The 19,814-nt window shown below is 38.9% G+C and overlaps 1 protein-coding gene across 1 annotated transcript in view; it reads right to left on the minus strand.

The window, feature by feature from the left end:
- The window catches only part of LOC141334403 (astrotactin-2), a 157,654-nt gene that overhangs the window by 33,094 nt on the left and 104,746 nt on the right, over positions 1-19,814 (minus strand). The window contains exon 4 of the mRNA XM_073839465.1: positions 7,837-7,986. Coding sequence (XP_073695566.1) covers positions 7,837-7,986 — 150 coding nt within the window. The remainder of the gene's footprint in view (positions 1-7,836; positions 7,987-19,814) is intronic.

Below are 19,814 nucleotides of genomic sequence, written 5' to 3' on the forward strand. Positions count from 1 at the left end.
TAAGGGTTTGCATCCAACTTTAGATCTATGTGGGTTGAACCACTACTTCAGAACCTATAAGTTCAAAATGCTGACATTTAAAATGATTGTTTCTCAGATGCAGTCCGGTGATTGGTTTGACAATTGATCAAGGACACATACTGTCATATACAAATTTTGCCACAACATATGAAGTTCCTGAGCTTCACTTTTGGAGACGATACTTACCAGTTTGGGGTTATTCCTATTCCTTTCGGCCCATCCTTGTCACCCTTTCAGCCTAGCACCTTGCTATTGATCTAGCCAACGAAGTGCATAGTCAAGCCTTGCCTCTAGGAATTAGGGCCCATTCAACCAGGGGGGTGCATCCTCTAAAGCTCTAGCAAGAGATTTCGCTTTGCAGTAAGTCTGTGATGCCACAGGCTGGTCATCCCCACACACGTTCATCAGATTCTATGGTTTGGATGTCCACACTACTCCGGGCTCAAATGTCCTTGAGTCAACAACCCAAAGTAATGTCTGAGACCTCTTTAGTGTTTGTGCGCACACACTACACAACTCTGAGGGTGTGTTGGTATTCTCGTTTCCATCAGCATTAATGAAAGGCAGCATCGAGTGTAGCTTTTGATAGGGAATGTCTTGGGTTACTTGACTGTAACCCTGTTCCCTGAAAAAGACACTGTGCCTCATTCACCCTGTGGCCATGTCTAGACGTCTCTTCAGACAAAGGTATAACCTGAAGGCGTGTCATTTTTATGTCTATTTATAACCTCTCACATGCACATGTACGTCATTGACCGAGGTTACTTAAAACCAAATTTATGCCGTGTTTGCCACATATTTTTCACAACCAGGTGAAAAAGTATGTTCTCATCAGCGTTAATGAAACCCATAATCTTGTTCCCACTTTTTCAGGGAACAGGGTTACAGCCTTAATGCAATTGGCAATGGTAAAATAGCTGAAGTTAGGATGCACATGAACTATGCCGCAGCTGCACAACGTCAATGTGACCTTGACTGAAGTTCTGACAAATCTTTTGTTTTTTATTCAAAATCTACAAATTGGAAAGTTTGAGTTAGAATAGTGTGCAGAAGCACAAGTATAAACACAACAAGGCAGGAAGATCTACTTTCTGCTATAAAGGAAGCAGAACCACACGCCATGCCTATAAAGCAGCATCCTTTAAGATGAAATATCACTGCAGTCATGTGGTGTTCACACACAGCACAAGACACTTATTAAATATATTCATAAACCTAGTGCTTTGTCAACAACATGGATCTGTTCAATACATATTTGATTGTGGGCCTATTTTTCACTGAATCCATTTACTGGCAGCAGGGAGAAAAAAAATGCTTGTGTGATGTATATCATTTGTCCTTTTTACAGTGGAATTGAATTGCAGCAGCTTTCCATATTTATAATATGTAGATATAAGCTCTGTTTCAAACCCTAGTGAACAGTTGTGCTGTATACTACCTATGTATGCATTCTAAATGATCATTCACACAACCCTTAAAAAAAGGTTTATTCAAAATGTTCTACTTCTTTTTAAAGTAAAAATAAGTCATGATTATTTCAGTCTACTTTTCCATACAAATCAGAGATAGCATACTAAACAAAATTCTACACCAGAGCGCGTGCAAATGTGACGTGATTGATGTTGAACTCGTGCTCAGGACAGATGGACGTGGCTGTGTATCAAAGGTAAAAAATGATATAAATACTGTTCAGTTTCTCGCAAAAACCGATTGTTTCGTGTCTTAGGACATCAATGTATCATCACGAGTCGCAGGGTGTAATTTGGATTTGTCTGTGCATGTTTTTGTTTACTCTTAAAGGTTTGGTGCCCATCCACGTCCATGTTAAGGCTGGCAGACTGCACCGGTTTTCGTTAAAAATCTTTGTTTGTGTTTTTCTGAGGAAACAAAGTCACCTACATCTTGGATGCCCTGGGGGTAAGCAGATAAACATCAAATTTTCATTTTTGGGTGAACTATCCCTTTAAGTAATGTTGCACCTACATGTCAACTAACTCTCATTAAAGTATTAGTAGACTGTCTACTTGATGGTAGATGGTCTCCCAACAGACATTCTACTGACTATAACTTCTTGCAGCAAATGGTAAAGAATGAATTTGAACTTCTTTAATAGCATCTTAAAGCTTAGGCACAGCCAAACACATCTGTCTCAGGCAGTTACAGAGAGCCAGTGTCCTTCCTTCAACCCTAATCAAACACACCTGAACAAGCTAATCAAGATCTCCAGGATTACTTTCAAATTACCAGCAGGTGTGTTTGATTAAGGCTGGACGTGAACTCTACCAGGACAGTGCACTTGCATAACAGCCCTTGTCGAGCGCATGCTTACACAGATCACCAATAAAAGAAAACGGAATAAATAAATAAAAACAGAGCAATGCTTCATCAGCATTCCATTAACAGGACGTTTCCACTACACTAAAACTGGAAAACCTTTTATGCATTATGGTCATTGCGTTTGAGGGAGGTTAAAAATGCAAACTTTTAAAAATAGGTTTCAAGGTGCATGTTTTTGAAAACAATACCTTTATCATCTTTGTGTAAACTACAAAAACACAAATCTGTATGTCAGATATGATTTTCTTTACAAAGTGACAGCGCCAACTACTGGCCTGATGTGCATAATACACATTTTTAGTAATTTCCGCAGATATGTGTGAACAGGGAAAAACTAAATTAGCACATCGTTATCATGTAACCACACCCGAAGGCAGCCACGATTATTAAAGCGGACATTATTATTCTGCAATTCTGCAAAAAAGTGCATGACTTGCGGAAATGAAAAACGACCCTGCCATTAAATTCTGTATTAAAGTTTCCTTAAAAATCGATGAATCTAAAATTCCATCAAATATTGAGGAGACTCAAATAACATCTGAACCTCCGTCGGCAACTGTCCGGACTCCTTTCTTCAGTGTGTGGCAGAGGGCGTGAATAATTAGTGTCAGGAGTGTGAGTGCTGGTGTCAGACCTCTCAGCTTTGGACACAGATGGTGTTCTACCCTGCAGCTTCACGGGTCACGTTAGCATAGCTAATCACTGTCAGAGAGACACTTCATATCTGCGCCTGCCAACACGCTTACCATACTGACACCAGCCGAGAATCCTCTCGCCGTCTCATCTTGTTTTGGAAAATTATTCTGATTGAGTGGTGTTAAAGATCCACAATGGTAATTAATTGACACTGAGGGCACACAAATAGAAACCTCAGGCAGAGCTTGATGAAGCTTATTAGGATGAGCAAACTGAGCTTGTACAACAGTTTCTGAAACTTTAAGGAATTCTGTGGTCAAATTTAAAGTTTAAGATCTTCGCGACAGTCGTGACAGCAGCGGCAATCCACCTGTCACTCAAGTGGCTGCGCCCTTAATTATGCAGAACTTTAAGGCTCAATATAACTTAAACGGATAAGTTATAAAAGAAAATTCACCCCCCTCACAGTTGACATGAAGGGCAAAATTAGCTATATATTTAAAAACCACTTTTTGTACCAGGCTGTAAACATATTTTTTTCTGCTGTAAAGTTGGGCATTTTAACATTGGGAGTCAATGGGATTGACTCCCTTTTGCAGCCAGTCTCTTGCGGCCAGTCGATGAATTGCAGTCTAAGTTACTTTCGTGTTGGTTTCAATAGAGAGAGCGGAAGGTTGCCGCTTGGGGAAAACCCATTAAAGATTTATGTTATTTAAAAAAAAAAAGTAAAAAAAAAAAAAAATTATACATATTTTAGACTATGGGGGCACCATTATGATGAGAAATGGTTGCACTCTGTGAGCTACTGACGCTATCTGTTGCTATTTTTCCAGGCTGAAAAAATCTTTCAGTGGCTGTGGCGTCATGACAATCGTCAGCATGTTTACATCCAGCCTGTATGGCATTTAGTGTTTCTTGTCTCTGCCTTTTGTAAGCTATTTCAGTAGCTGTGGTCCACTAAAAGCTTCAAAAGGCATCAGGGCTAAAGTGGAGAGAGCAAAGACGCAGGGCTTTAGTAAGTTTTATTCATCCACAGGCATCTTCTCATTCTTTTCTCCTGTTACTATTGCTAGGAAAGCAGTGGAAATTTGCATAGCTTCTTTTGTTGCACTTCAACTGAAAATTACAATCACGCAATGCTGCAAGCCACGCAATCTGACATTATATCAGTATTTTATTTTCCGAGTCCTGTTTCGAGTGCAGCCATTTCACGTCATAGATATAATGGCGCCCACCATAGTCCAAAATATGTATAAAATTGTGTGGATTGTTTAATAATGGGTTTTCTGCTACATATTTCAATAAGAGACATCATTTATGTTATATTAAGCCATACAAGTATGTAAATAAATGGCCAAGTGTACTTAAAGAGAGACAAATGACAATTGCTTAACATACTTAAGTACACTTCTAACAAGTACAGTACATACTTATTTAAATCGTCATTGTTAATACATTTTTATCACACTATAAAGAAGTACACTTATTTAGATTTGTTGACTAAGCACATGTAAAGTACCAGTTATGTCATGACAACTCTCGGAAAAGTTTAGAATGGTAATGGATATGAAAATGTTAATGTATTTGGTCTTGGCGGAATAGATCTGCTACGCTTCTGCTGAATTGCTGCTGCTATTGGTTATTGCTGCTGTTGTAGAAAAAACTAGGCATTTAAAATAATTTGAACTTAAATGTATTATATTTCAGGTTAATCTATTTTAAATGTACTAAACTGCAATAAATTCCAAATATCTATGTTCCAACACAAATGTAAGTAAAGTATGTTTTATTATGTTTATCATAATTGTTTATTAGTACATTCAGCAATGTACACTTTAACCAAATACACTTTCATTGTATGAGAGAGAAAGGTCTTTTGGAATAAAATTGGGTGAGAACATTGAAATATTCCTCTAAAATGCTCACACAAGCCTCAAGAACATCTACACCAACCAAATGTGTGTCAAACTGGCATCTCTGACCGTAAAACTGGCATAAGCAGGTCCCCTCCCTCAACCTTTCTGAGTCTTAATCTACTTAAGAGACCAACCCCGCATGTAAATCCATGCAAATGTGCAGCGGGAATTGTGTGGAATGCAAAATCACAAGGCATGAGAGAAAATGAGAAATTCTCGACACAGACTGCAGCGTCAGGCGTAGCGGTATTAACGTATCATACTGACCCCCATCTCGTGTAATATTTGACTGTGTGCTTAATTCATTTGGTGCCTTTTTATTTCTGGAAAGGCCTAATCTACTCGTAGCGGCCCGATGAACTCTCACTTCCTCTCGCTTTAATTGAGTTCCAGCTCTGCGCCAGAGTTCGTCCCATTAGCCTGTTTGTTATCCTCAATGGATGCAGGAAGAAAAAAAAAAAAGAGTTTTGTGCTGAAGGCAATTTTTTGTGGCCAGTAATTAAAGGTCTTGGAAAGATTTTATTTCAAGGAGCCCAAAGAAAGTGCGCCGGAGTGATGAGGAGTTTAAAAATCAAGGCTAAAATGGATTCTTTTCACGCTGCTCTATTTTAGCGCTCCGACCCGGCAGACGATGCATTCACTCAGGTTTAATTTCAGGGTGGAGACTCGCACTGCTTAATTGTGGCAGAGAACTGAGGCTAATGGGACGGGATGTTTTTAAGTTCTGACCTGATTGGGCGTCACTGGCGTGTGGTGAATTTATGAAATGTTGAGGCAAAGTAACATCTGTGTTTGGGATTTTAGTTCTATTGAAATGCATGGCACATTTAAACTTGATGTTTACACAGTGTTAATGGAACACTAATTACATTTACTATCAATTAAGCAACCGATACGATCACATTTATACTGAAAATACTATTTGCTAAAACAAAGTCAAGTAAACATTTGTTAATACTGTTTTCTGACCAAGTCACCAGATTCTATGTTAATACAGGTCAGAGATGCAGGTTTAATGCTTACTGAGAGCCAGCTCACTCACATTTCAAGTTAATTTCGATTTGAACGTGTTGTTTACTTTGTAATTAGTTTGTCCATTTCCACTAGTTTGACTCATTCAGGCTGATTTGCAGAGCGTTGTGAGCATGAGAGGTGAGCATTATCAAATCTGCAAGGGTAATGAGCCAGTCGCAGCATGATAGAGGACTCCTCTCATCTGACTTTTCACCTGTATTTCATTCTCTATTTTCTCATTCACAGCACATGCAATAAGGAAGGCGAAAGAGCTGCTCTCTGACTATAAGTAACATTGCACCTACAGTGAGGGAAAAAAAAAAAAAAATTGATCCCCTGCTGATTTTGTACGTTTGCCCACTGACAAAGAAATGACAAGTCTATAAGTTTAATGGAGATAGAATAGCAACTAAAATTTGGTCCAACTCCTCTTTTCAGATCCTCTTCAGATCCTTCCATTTGGAAACTCAAATCTTCATCTCCCTCCACAGATTGTCTATGGGATTAAGGTCTGGAGACTGGCTAGGCCACTCCAGAACCTTAATGTGCTTCTTCTTGAGCCACACCTTTGTTGCCTTGGCCGTGCGTTTTGGGTCACTGTCATGCTGGAATACCCATCCACGACACAATTTCAATGCCCTGGCTGAAGGAAGGAGGTTCTCACCCGAGATTTGACGGTACATGTCCCTGTCCATCATCCCTTTGATGCGTTGCAGTTGTCCTGTCCCCTTAGCAGAAAAACACCCCAAAGCACCTCCATGTTTGACAATGGGGATGGTGTTCTTGGGGTCATAGGCAGCATTTTTCCTCCTCCAAACATGGTGAGTTGATGCCAAAGAGCTCGATTTTGGTCTCTGACCACAACACTTTCATCCACTTCTCCTCTGAATCATTCAGATGTTCACTGGCAAACTTCAGACGGGCCTGTACATGTGCTTTCTTGAGCAGGGGGATTTTGCAGGTGCTGCAGGATTTCAGTCCTTCATGGCGTAATTGTTTTCTTGGTGACTATGGTCCCAGCTGCCTTGAGATCATTGACAAGATCCTACTGTGTAGTTCTGAGCTGATTCCTCACCGTTCTCATGATCATTGAAACTCCACAAGGTGAGATCTTGCATTGAGCCCCAGACAGAGGGAGATTGGTCTTGTAGCCCATTCTAGTCTTGTGTAGGTTTACAACCTTGCCTCTGACATCCTTGGACAGCTCTTTGGTCTTGGTCATGGTGGAGAGTTTGGAATCTGATTGATTGCTTCTGTGGACAGGTTTCTTTTATACAGGTAACAAACTGAGATTAGGAGCACTCCCTTTAAGAGAGTGCTCCTAATCTCAGTTTGTGACCTTATAAAAGACACCTAGGAGTCAGAAATCTTGCTGATTGATAGGGGATCATATTTATTTCACTCATTGAAATGCAAATCAATTTATAACTTTTTTGAAATGCGTTTTTGTTGTTGTTGTTGTTCTATCTCTCATTACAGTGTAACTAGATTTTTAGTAGACTGGTAGGGTTAGAATAAGTTGACATATAGTTGCAAAGTTAATTATAGTCAATAGAATGTCTGTTGGAAACCATCACAATAAAGAGTTAGGAGATATTAAGCAGACAGATTACTAACACAATAATAAGAGTTAGTTGACATGTAGATGCAAAATTACTTATTGTCAACAGACTGTTCAAAAGGCACCATCAAAATAAAGTTACCTTTTTTTTTTTTTTTTTTTTTGGCTGGTGTGGCAATATGTTTTAGACCCTGACTCGTTTGTGACAAACTCAGTCCTTCCCTCCCCAGTTATTTTTGGGAACAGATTTAGCAGTGATTCATCAGCGAAACATGAGAGATCTATTAGGTCATGAGCGATAGCAACAAGAGAAGAAGTTTGAGTGTGTCAATGGGTTAGTGCATTACAAACCTCTGGTGTGAGTTTGTCCTCTCTTGCGGCCAGTGGAGGAGCTGTGCGTAACGTTCTGGAAGTGTGTTATCTCCATAGTGGTGTTAGTCCGGAAACTCTCCTTAAACCTCTGCATCAGCGCTTCTACGCTCTCCTGATCGGGGTCCAGCGCTGAAACAAACACACACACAAACACGTGAACCACGGGAAGACACACACCTCTTCTGAAAGGCATTAGAGGGCAACACATGATTTACTACATGAGCGAAAATGCTGAAGTCATGCTTATCTATTCCTGTGTATAGAAAAAAAAAAAAAAAAAGATAAATGAGTGTAAAGGCCGTGAGATGATTTACTCAGTAAACGCTTTGTCCTTAAAAGAGAAATGAGGGCATATGAGTTATGCACAATCTCTAGAACTTCATTTATCCTGTCTTTAACACGCTCTCCTTTCCTGTCCACTGTCTTATCGCTCCACATCACCTCTCTGCTCTTATCATGAACCAGCGGGCTTTGGTGTGAGCATTTTGGAAAGAAGGATAAAGAATGTGGAAAAAGTGCAGGCCATGGGGGAAGAGAGTTTCCTCTTCAGTAGTTTGCACGAGTAAAAGACCTTTTGTTCTCACCAGGAGAGTAAAAGTCGTGATACTCCTGAGATGGAGTCAAAGCTCTGCAGAAACAGCCCTTGAAAAAAAGTTCAAAAGGCCCAAAATAAATGTAATAGCAGTGATTAACTACCTGGGCTAGCAGTGTGTGGACAACCTTGAACGTGCTTGTTGAACATTTCATTTCAAAACCATGTCTGATGACTCTTGTGCGAAGGATGTGGGAAGATGGTTGCAGACACAATAGAACAGTGAGGTCCTGCCTTGGTATTTGTTAGAGTGGCCTTTGCCACAGTCCAATTACCCATTCATCCTGAAGGTTTTTATTTCAGATTCAGGCCAGTCAAAGTCTTCAACACTAAATCGAAAAAAAAACATTTTACTGGTGGTATCCCCTTGAGAAAATGTACTTTTGCATATTTTCAAAAAGGAAAATATTTGACTTGAATGTAACTGAATGTTATTGGCCATATATCTTCTATTATTTTAAATTCAGAGAATCCCATTACAGAATTCAGACTAGTGCTTTTACAATTCAGCTAAAACCATGAAGGCCAAATGGCAAGTAACTTTTAAAGCATTTTATGGACTTGCCCAAAAACCAATAATTCTGCACGGATGGAGCGCTTCCAGCCATCTCCACATGTGTGTTCTGGAGAACATGCGGGGTCACTGCATGATTTTAGTAAATGTCTTTGGACCCCCCGTTAGGAAATCAACAGTACTTCCAAGCGGGGGGCCAAAGCAAAGACGGACAGGCGGTGCGCTGCCCACAACGCTGCGATGTTTGCATTGTATTTCCAACTGGCAGCAAATCAGAGTCCCTCAGGGGGACGCCGCTGACCCATCTCAACATGTTCTGGCCCATTTGCACCACAGCAGAGGCATAATATATAAAAATAAACTTCCCCTCTTATTGTCTGCTCCAGGAGTGGGAGGAGGTGAAACAGAGAGATGGAGTGGGATGAGATGCCTCAAAAAGTCGCAAACAATTTATCTCCCACCTCCATTACAAAGACGCATCGCTACTCCCTACGGCCGGTGCTGCATCACAACTTCAATTAACTTGACATATGTAGAGGGCCGCTCTCTCCGCGGAAGCATAATGGCTCTGGACAGGGGCGATTTCCTCGCCGTGCTGTGTGGCTTTATGTTGAAGGCCCCCTGATGGAGAAGTTTGCAGACGAATGAGGCTGAGGTCCCAGTAGTGAGCGATTGGTTATTTATTTTGCGGAGTTTCACTGGTGTGTGCCATTCTGTCTAATTAGCAGCTGCTTGTTTAATGTAAGTGTCACACTTATGTGTGGATACTGTTCACAAGACACAAGATCAGTGTGGGAAAACCTGCTGTGAAAGCATTTTATCGCTGCACGTACAGAAAAAGTCGCCTGCGGTTTTTATTTCCAAAGAGTGTAGAACCAGCCATCCTACACTCTTAAAAAAAAGGTTCATTATTGATATCAATGGTTCTGTGTAGAACCTTTAATATTCATGGAATCTTTCCATTTTATTTTTAGTGGGAGAGGTTTTTCAGATTATTAAAATATTCTTCACAATTGGATAAAACGATTCTTTTAATAACTGCTCACTGAGATATCCTTTGGGGAAACAGAATGGTTATTCTGTGATATCACAGTAAAAACCTTCCTTGGTACCTTTGTTTTATTTATTTATTTATTTATGTTTGAGAGTAAAAGACAAAGATTTGGTGCTGCAACCATATAGATGAAATCAAATTGAAAGTTGTTCGGCAACTTGTGAGCAAATCTATTCATTACTAACAAAAAATGATGAATTATGAACAATTACACAATTATGAGTTTCACATACAGTCGAAGGAAAAGCAACAGGATTAGGTTGTTCGTGCAAATTTGGCACACTTTCCAAAAGAAAACTGCTTGGTTTAAAAGGCCTTGCTCAGACTGTCAACAAAAGTAGGATTTTGGTAACACTTTAGTATAGTGACCAATTGACTCACTATTAAAGTGACTCACTATTAACTTATTAGCATGCCTATTATTAACATATTAGCTGTTTATTAGTACTTACAAAGCACATATACTACATGACCATATTCTACATCGCTAATCCTACCCAATACCTAAACTTAACAAATAACTTATTAATAAGCAGCAAATTAGAAGTTTATTAAGGCAAAAGTCGTAGTTAATGGTTTGTTAATAGTGAGAGCTGGTCCTTAAAATAAAGTCTAAAGATTTTCTTCAGATACTCTAAAATAATAAAAAGATATCAGATTTTTTTAGCTGATTTAAACCTTGTTTGGAGGTGGTTTGAAATGCAATTTGAGTCAGATTTTTGCAGATGCATCTCTATGCTCTGTCTGCTCAAATCAGGTTTCAAATAGTTTTTTGCATCACTCCTAATGTGACATACAACAATAACATCAAAACCGTTGACAGAAATGCCAGAAGTATTCCTACAGTATTCAAATGAAGCCTAAGCTGGCTGTGACTACAGCACAGAACATCAGGATTTATGCCAGTCTTCTCCGCCGCTGAGTTTTTCTTGTACGGCAGAGGAGTTCTGCACTGCAACTCGACAGGGCGTTTATTTGGAGCCACTTTATAAGATACACCTGTTTAACTGCTCATTATCGCAAACACTGAATTAGTCAATCACATGGCAGCAACTTGACATGGACAAGACAATCGGATGAAATTCAAACTGAGCATTAGAATGGAGGAGAAAGCTGATTTAAGTGACTTTAAACATGGCACGGTTACTGATGCCAGATGGGCAGGTCTGAGCATTTCAGAAACTGCTGATCTACTGGGATTTTACTGGGATTTTCATACACGAGCATCTCTTTACAGAGTTCACAGAGAATTAAAATATACTGTACAGAAATACCCATGCAGTGAGCTGCAGTTCTGTGTGTGAAAATACTTTGTTATTGGCAGAGGTCATAGGAGAATGGCCAGACTGGTTTGAGCTGACTTAAATGCAACAGTATCTATAATGAGCACTTGTTACAAACAAGGTTTACAGAAGAGCATCTCTGACCACACAACATGTCAAACCTTGAAGCAGATGAGCTACAGCAGCAGAAGACCAGACTGAGTGCCATGCCTCTCGGCAAAGAACATGAAACTGAGGCTACAATTTGTACGGGTTAACCAAAATTGGACAATACATGTTTGGAAAAGGTCTCTCGATTTCAACTTTACTTTCATACATACAGCACATTCACATGAAGAAATATATATTCTATATAGCAAATCTCAACTGCTTGATTGCATGTATTGTTGCAAAATATGACTGTAAAAATTCATACCATTGTTTTCTGTACATGTGACACAGTGAAACAATGTGATACAAATGCATCTTTGAGATATGGCCAGGGTCTCTCTTTCATTGTCTAAAGGGATGTTTTTCCCAGTTTTATTGTTTACCAGGCGAAAATCAGAAGAAAGTTGCTGTATAGCTGTATAGTATCTTTGATGTTCACAGCAGAAATAGTGTGGGATGAGTTACGTGTTGAAGTTGGACAGTTGCCATAGCATCAAGTATGCTGATGGAGGAACGTGGCTAAATGATGGTCAGCATGCATTCTAATGAAGTGATGCTAAATCGAAATCAATGGAACTCTTAACAGCCTCGAAAAGGATTTAGAAAAACATCTAACAGCAGTTCTTCAGTGAACCGCATGTGTTCTTTTATCTGTGCAGCACAGTGGTAGACTTTGAGTCAAATTATGTTTCTCCAGAGTGGACCCACAACAAAGACAAATGAAGACAAAATGACTTAATTCAATTTGAATGTGCTCTGTCAGTGTCGATACCGCTGAACTCTCATTTGACTAATCTCTCACTGAGGCCTAACAATATTGTAAAAATGCTAATTTCTCTAAATTAATTTAGAGTCACTGCTTATGTATTTGGCAATCCAAAAGGGGCTTGTACGTCTCTATTCCATTGACCAGGATAAAGCAGAACAATAATTATAATCAAAATGCAAACTTTAGTTTGGCAACGGCCATATCCACAACAGAAGTTTCATTTCAAAAGTCTTTTAAAGGTAAGATTTATGTTGATGCTTGGGAGGTTTAAGACGTGAATCACAAATGTGCTACAATTAAGTACAACAGTCAGGCTCCAGAAGTAAAATATATACATAAATATAGTTGAAACAAAAACCTTTGGATAGAGACCAATCATAAGCTCTGATATTATAAGAAGTGATACTTCTGTAGAACTACTAAGAATGCTTTTGATTTCAAGAGATCCATAGAAATGCAAATTGCAGCAGAATAGCTCATCAGTGACTGCTCATTCCCATGAAGCATTGCAAATAGCATGAGCTGTGCATCAGAACTAACTGTTGTACAACTATATTAAAATATTCCTCAGATTAACTGAAAATGTGCCATGCTATCTGCAGTGCATCATGGGATGAGGAGTTAATTTATTCATGCTCATTTATTTATTTATTCATTTGTTTGCTTGTTTATTGCCATAAACACTAAAATATATGTAGTGGTAGGGTTTTCCTTTTTTGTATAAATATGACCTAAAACATCGTCAAATTTTAATTTAAGTTCTGAAAGTAGACAGAGAACCCAATCAAACAAGTGAGAGAAACATATTTTCTTTGTCATTTATTTATTGAGAAAAATGATCCAGTGTTGCATATATGTGCATTTCGAAAGCATGTGAATCTGTTGGATTAGCAGTTAATTTAAAGGTGAAATTAGAGTCCATCTGTGTGTTTTCAGTCCGTGCAATGACTATCAAATGTCATCTATCAAAGTCTGATCATGTTCGTGGAAGTGAATCATGTCAACAACAAAGAAGATTACTGAAGACCTCGATAAAAGAGTTGATGATGCTCATTAGGGTAGAAAAATTTACAAAACTATCTCTAAAGAGTTTGGACTCCACAAATTCACGGTCAAACAGATTGTGTACAAATGGAGGAAATTCAAGATCACTGTTAACTTCTTGAGAACTGGTCGACCAACAAAGATCACTCCAAAACAGAACATGTAATAGTCTGCGAGGTTGCAAAAGTTCCCAAGGTAACTTCTAAGTAGCTTCTAAGCAACTAAAGATCTTTCTCACATTGTCTAATGTTAATGTTCATGAGCCCACCATCAGGAGAACACTGAGTAACCAATGGTGCACATGGCAGAGTTGCAAGAAGAAAGCCACTGTTCTTACACCATTACTGTTTTTAATATTTATACCATATGTACATCGACTTAACATACAGTAGTCACCACTAATAAGCTACTAAATATATTGTAGTAGCCTACATTTTTTTTGTACAGCTGCTTTGAAACGATTTGTATTGTGAAAAGCGCTATACAAATAAACTTGAATTGAATTGAATTGAGTTCTCCAAAAAGAAAATTGCTTGCTAAAGACCATGTGGACAAGCCAGAGGACTATTGGAAAATGGTTTAATGGATGGATAAAGCCAAAATTGAACTTATTGGTTTAAATGAGAAACTATTATTTTCAGAGAAAAGAACACACTGCATTCCAGCTTGAGAATTTTATCCCATCTGTGAAACATGGTGGTCGTAGTATCATGCATCTTGGCCAGGACACACTGCCATCATTGATGGAACAATGAATTCTGAATTATACCAGCAAATTCTAAAAGAAAATGTCAGGACATCTGTTTAAGAACAGATTATCAAGAGAACGTGGGTCATGCAGCAAGCACACAAGTAATTCTTCCAAAGAATGTTTAAAGAAGAACAAAGTTAATGTTTTGATATGGTTGAGTCAAATTCCAGACCTTAATCCAATTAAAATGTTGTGGAACAACCTAAGCCAGGAGTTCATAGGAGGAAATCCACAACATCACAGAGTTTAAGTGGTTCTGCACTAAGGAATGGGCTAAAATTCCTACATGTTATTATGCAGGACTGATCAGCATTTACAAAAACTTTACCTTCAGTTATAACTCTTAAAAACAAAGGTGCTTCACAATTTTTTGTCTAAATGGTTCCATAAAGAAACTTTAACATCTGAAGAACCTTTCTGTTTCACAAAAGGTTCTTTGAGGTGAAAGAAGGTTCTTTGACTGAATGGTTCTTTGTGGAACCAAGAATGGTTCTTCTATGGCATCGCCGTGAAAAAACTTTTAAAGCACCTTTATTGTTAAGAGTGTACTGCAGCAAAGGCAAAGATTCACATACTTTTGCAATGCAAAGATGTGTAACGCTGGATATTTTTTCTCAATAAATGAATGACAAAACAAATATGTTTCTCTCACTTGTTTAATTGGGTTCTCTTTGTCTACTTTCAGGACTTATATCTGAAAATCTGATGATGTTTTGGGTCCTATTTATGACGAAATATAGACAATTGTAAAGGGTTCACAAACTTTCAAGCTGCACTGTATATTATTAAATGGTAAAACTTTAGTATAGGGCCCAATTCACACTGTTAACTACTTGCTTATCAGCATGCATATTACTAGCATATTGGCTGTTTATTAGTACTTAAGCACACATTCTGTGTAACCATATTCTACATCCTTAATCCTAACCAATACCTAAACTTAACAACTACCTTACTAACTATTAACAAGCTGCAAAATAGGAGTTTATTGAGGCAAAAGTCGTAGTTAATGGTTTACCAATAGCAAGAATTGGACCTTAAAATAAAGTGTGACCTGTACTTTGTTTGATAAATAAATAATTAGGTTATTTTTTGCAATTGGAATGAGCTGGTTAGTTTGAATCATTGAGTCACTGTCTGAAATCCCTACTGAGACAATGAATAAAACAAATAAATACTTCCACAACTAAGGCACTGAAAAAGTAGACAGCCACTGTTGCGCTTTAAGCCAGAGCACTGAGAGCAAAGGGTCGTAAAGATGCGGTAATGCTCAGTATTCCCTATTGGGTCTTTGACGGTGCTCATGGCTAATCCAGCCACAGCTAACCAAACAAATCGAGGCTGGCCAGGATCCACTTATGGCCCGACCTGCCGTGACTGAGAAGTACCTGCCGCAACATGGGAGGTTAACAGCTCTATGCATATTTCATGTCCACGGCCCATGTTTGTTCTGTTGGGAGTCGAAGATGAAATCCTTAAGAGTGTGAGGCTGTGTGTTGTACTCCTCAGACGCCGATCGTTCTTTGCTGATGGTTTGCTGTGTGCCCGTCTTGCCCGCGCTGTGACACTTTATTGATTTGGGTGCTTATGAATGCAATCGGTTGCCTTTCAAGGGCCATCCCGTCATTTGTGTTTAAATGGGATTTGGGGGTTTAGTTGGCCATTGTTTTAAATGTCCACTTGCAAAATCAGTCACGACAGCCAAGATAGGACAATTTGTTCAGCCAACTCAATTCTTATTGACCACACTAAACACAGATCAATGAAACATACAAATTTAGTTTTGGGAATGTGTACTTAACAAAAACAACATTGATTGTTGAATATGTCAAAATATTCGCAATGGATGATGCAATGGAGTGCATTAGTGCCAACTTTTTTAGCAGCGTTGGTTCTAGAAGTGTTTTTCTATTCTTTTTTCCCATAGGGATTTTTAGGTCTTCATTAAAGTGTAATAAGCCATGAACCAAACCAACCAGCTATGAGGAGAATCACAACATTACAAACTTTGATTCAAAGCCAACAAGTATTTGGAAATCGGACTAAGACAAGACTGTGAACTTAACAGCTTTAATGAGCGAAAGAACTGCAGACCCACAAAGCATTGCATAAAGCATATAAAACTATTAAGTTTTCACCATGAATTCTGCTTATAAACAATTATTAAAAAATGACACATGGGTTCAACATGTAAGTACTGCATGTACAATCAATTAACAACATCAGAGCACACAACAGGTCTGTCTTTAAAAATTTACCAGTTATTATTAAAAATCTGTTTCTTTGTGGAAAATCAATGAATGGATTTTTAACTTCTTGAACCCGGCTGTTGTGCTCCATAGCCATATAAACAGAATCACACAACATGACTGGCAATGTTGTCCCAGTTCAGTGAATAAACTGAAGTTGCTGCTTACTCTTTAATGATTTACACTTTAACTTTCTGTTTTAGAGACCCACAAAGCCTGAACTGGGTCACTGGCACCCCGTGACTGTCTGGACTCCTCTGTGCTATTGATCGTACATCACGACTGTACCAATCCAGACAACATCATACCCTGCATGAGTCAACTTTATGTAGCCACCTTATGAATAATAAAAAAAAAAAAACATATGCCCTGATTTACAGTCTGGACGAGTCGACGGTGGTTGCCAGTGGTCAGAGCCAGACTTTTTTAGCTTCAGATTATGATTCCATTTCAACATATTTAATATTTAGAGCTGATCTTAGAACATATTTTGTTTTCATGTGTCACAGTCTCCTAGTAACAAGACACATTTTTTTCTTTGTGAGTTGAACCACTTTTTTACAGTCAGGCCAAATGGTTCTAAGAAGGTTACAGTTGTATTTCCACTTGAGCTTGGTTTGGTCCCAAGTCCCTTTTAAAGAAAGTCTGTTCACTTGTTGGCCATATTTGCAAGGCCTCCAGGCAGCTATAGTAAAGGAAAAAAATAATTTGATCCCCTGCTGATTTTGTACGTTTGCCCACTGACAAAAAAAATGACCAGTCTATAATTTTAATGGTAGGTTTATTTGAACAGTGAGAGACAGAACAACAACAAATGTATTTCTGAATAATGTATTTCCAAAAAGTTATAAATTGATTTGCATTTTAATTACTGAAATAAATATTTCACCCCTTCGTAAAACATGACTTCTTGGTGGCAGAACCCTTGTTGGCAATCAAAGAGGCTAGACGTTTCTTGTAGTTGCACACATCTCAGATCCTCTCCAAGTCCATTGTCTCTTTAATGCAGTGCAGTTGTCCTGTCCCCTTAGCAGAAAAACACCCCCAAAGCATAATGTTTCCACCTCCATGTTTGATGGTGGGGATGGTGTTCTTGTGGTCATAGGCAGCATTTGTCCTCCTCCAAACATGGCAAGTTGAGTTGATGCCAAAGAGCTTGATTTTGGTCTCATCTGACCACAACACTTTCACCCAGTTCTCCTCTGAATCATTCAGATGTTCACTGGCAAACTTCAGACGGGCCTGTACATGTGCTTTCTTGAGCAGGGGGACCTTGCAGGGGGGCGTTGCAGGATTCCAGTCCTTCACGGCTTAGTTTGTTACTAATTGTTTTCTTGGTGACTATGGTCCCAGCTGCCTTGAGATCATTGACAAGATCCTCCTGTGTAGTTCTGAGCTGAATCCTCACTGTTCTCATGATCACTGAAACTCCACAAGGTGAGATCTTGCATGGAGCCCCAGACCGAGGGAGATTGACAGTTATTTTGTGTTTCTTCCATTTGCGAATAATCGCACCAACTGTTGTCATATTCTCACCAAGCTGCTTGGCGATGGTCTTGTAGCCCATTCTAGCCTTGATTAGGTCTACAATCTTGTCCCTGACATCCTTGGACAGCTCTTTGGTCTTGGCCATGATGGAGAGTTTGGAATATGATTGATTGTTTCTGTGGACAGGTGTCTTTTATACAGGTAACAAACTGAGATTAGAAGCACTACCTTTGAGATAGTGCTCCTAAAATCAGCTCATGACCTGTATAAAAGACACCTGGGAGCCAGAAATCTTGCTGATTGATAGGGGATCAAATACTTATTTCACTCATTAAAATGCAAATAAATTTATAACCTAACTTGAAATGCGTTTTTCTGGACTTTTTCAATTGCTGACTGTAGGAACGATTTCACAATGGCAGGAGATTTCAGGGAGACTTGTGTGATCAAACGTGACTAAAGAAGAAAAACAAATGGAAGATTTGTTTGACATGTTTGATATTTACGATTTGAGTTCAGGGACGCTCTGTCTTGACCGGGAGCAGTTAAATAATTGTAATGACACCAGACAACAATGGATATTTTGGACCAAAAATAGTTTGCAACAAGCCTCGCACCCCAATCATTCAGGGGTGCAAATCGAGCTTAAAATTGGCCTTAAAATCGTCTAGTGTGCAGCCAGCTTTAGTATACCTATTGTCTTTGGTTTGGTTCAAATTACTTGGTTGAACCATTCTGGTAAAATGCATATAGTGATGTCACTACTCCGGACTGGTCACTTGTTTGTTGTCTTCCCTGTTAAAAAAAAAACAGCATCTACTGCTTAGGTATGCTTTGAAGCATTGCAGCTGGGTTGAGTTGGTTTTAGCTGGTGTTTAATTGGTCATGAGCTAGTTATAAGCTGGCTATGAGCTAGTCCTGAGCATGAGATAGTTGCTTAGGACCAGCTCATGACCAGCTAAGGACCAATAAGGACCATCCTAAACCAGCTCAAACCAGCTATAATGCTTCAAAACATACCTAAGCAGGAAGGTTTTTTTTGTTTTCTTGTTTTTGTTTTCTTTTTTTTTAATAGGGCTGCTACTAGTTTCTCTCTGTAGCTGACCAAGTATGCTATATAGTGAACAGGGATGGAAATTAGCCATAAAAATAAAAATAACATACTTCAACCGGACGGCGTGAGGCGGTAATTAGGCACCTTAACGTTGGTTGCGAACTGCCGTTAAAATACACGTAGAAGAAAAAGAAGACAGCGGACACTTTTAGCGGAGGCACACCTTCAAAAAAATACATCACAGGCGTTAAGAGGTCTGTTAAAATATCTTTACAATCTGCTTTTGAAGAAATATATTGTATTTCGTGCTACAGCGCACATTCTGTCAGATGCAATTCATGGCGCGTCTTTCTCAATATACTGTACAACGCGGCATTCATTCACATCAGATGATAACTCGGCGGCAGAGTTCCACTCACGAAGCGGCGTAATTTCCACTGGGGACACGATTTTCAAAATCCCGTTGGTGTCCACCCAAATGGTTTTGTTAAGTAATCTCTTGTATTTTAGAATGCACGCTCTATGCTGCCGAGAGTTTCGCGCTATAGTAAAAACGAAACCAAAAATAAAACGCGCACGTGCATTCAAAAGCAACTTTAATACCCCGCGTTTAGAGAGCGACTCCCCAATGCGCGCAAATTAGGCTACATAAAATATCTAGGCTGTTATAGTATGTGGGCTATAAGTTGTGTAGTTGTGAAGATAGCTCTGTATCATGATAGAAAAATTAGGTGAAAATGTCAGTATTTTATTGAGACTTGAGATTAAATAAACTGCTCAAGTATAGTAGATCTTGTAGTATTAATTTTCACATGCAGCTACACATTGTCAGTTAAAAACATAAAGTGGCTGGTAAAAACATTTAGTGGCTGGTAGATTTTGTTAATTTCCATCCCTGTGAAGGAAACAAATATGGGTAACACTTGATTTTGATGGTCAACTTTAGAGGTTGTACTAACTATTAGCAACTTTGTAATTGTTCTAAAGGAATAATGAAATGGAGAAACAA

This window comes from Garra rufa, chromosome 5 (genome assembly GCF_049309525.1).
Source record: "Garra rufa chromosome 5, GarRuf1.0, whole genome shotgun sequence".
In the NCBI taxonomy this organism is placed as follows: Eukaryota; Metazoa; Chordata; class Actinopteri; order Cypriniformes; family Cyprinidae; genus Garra; species Garra rufa.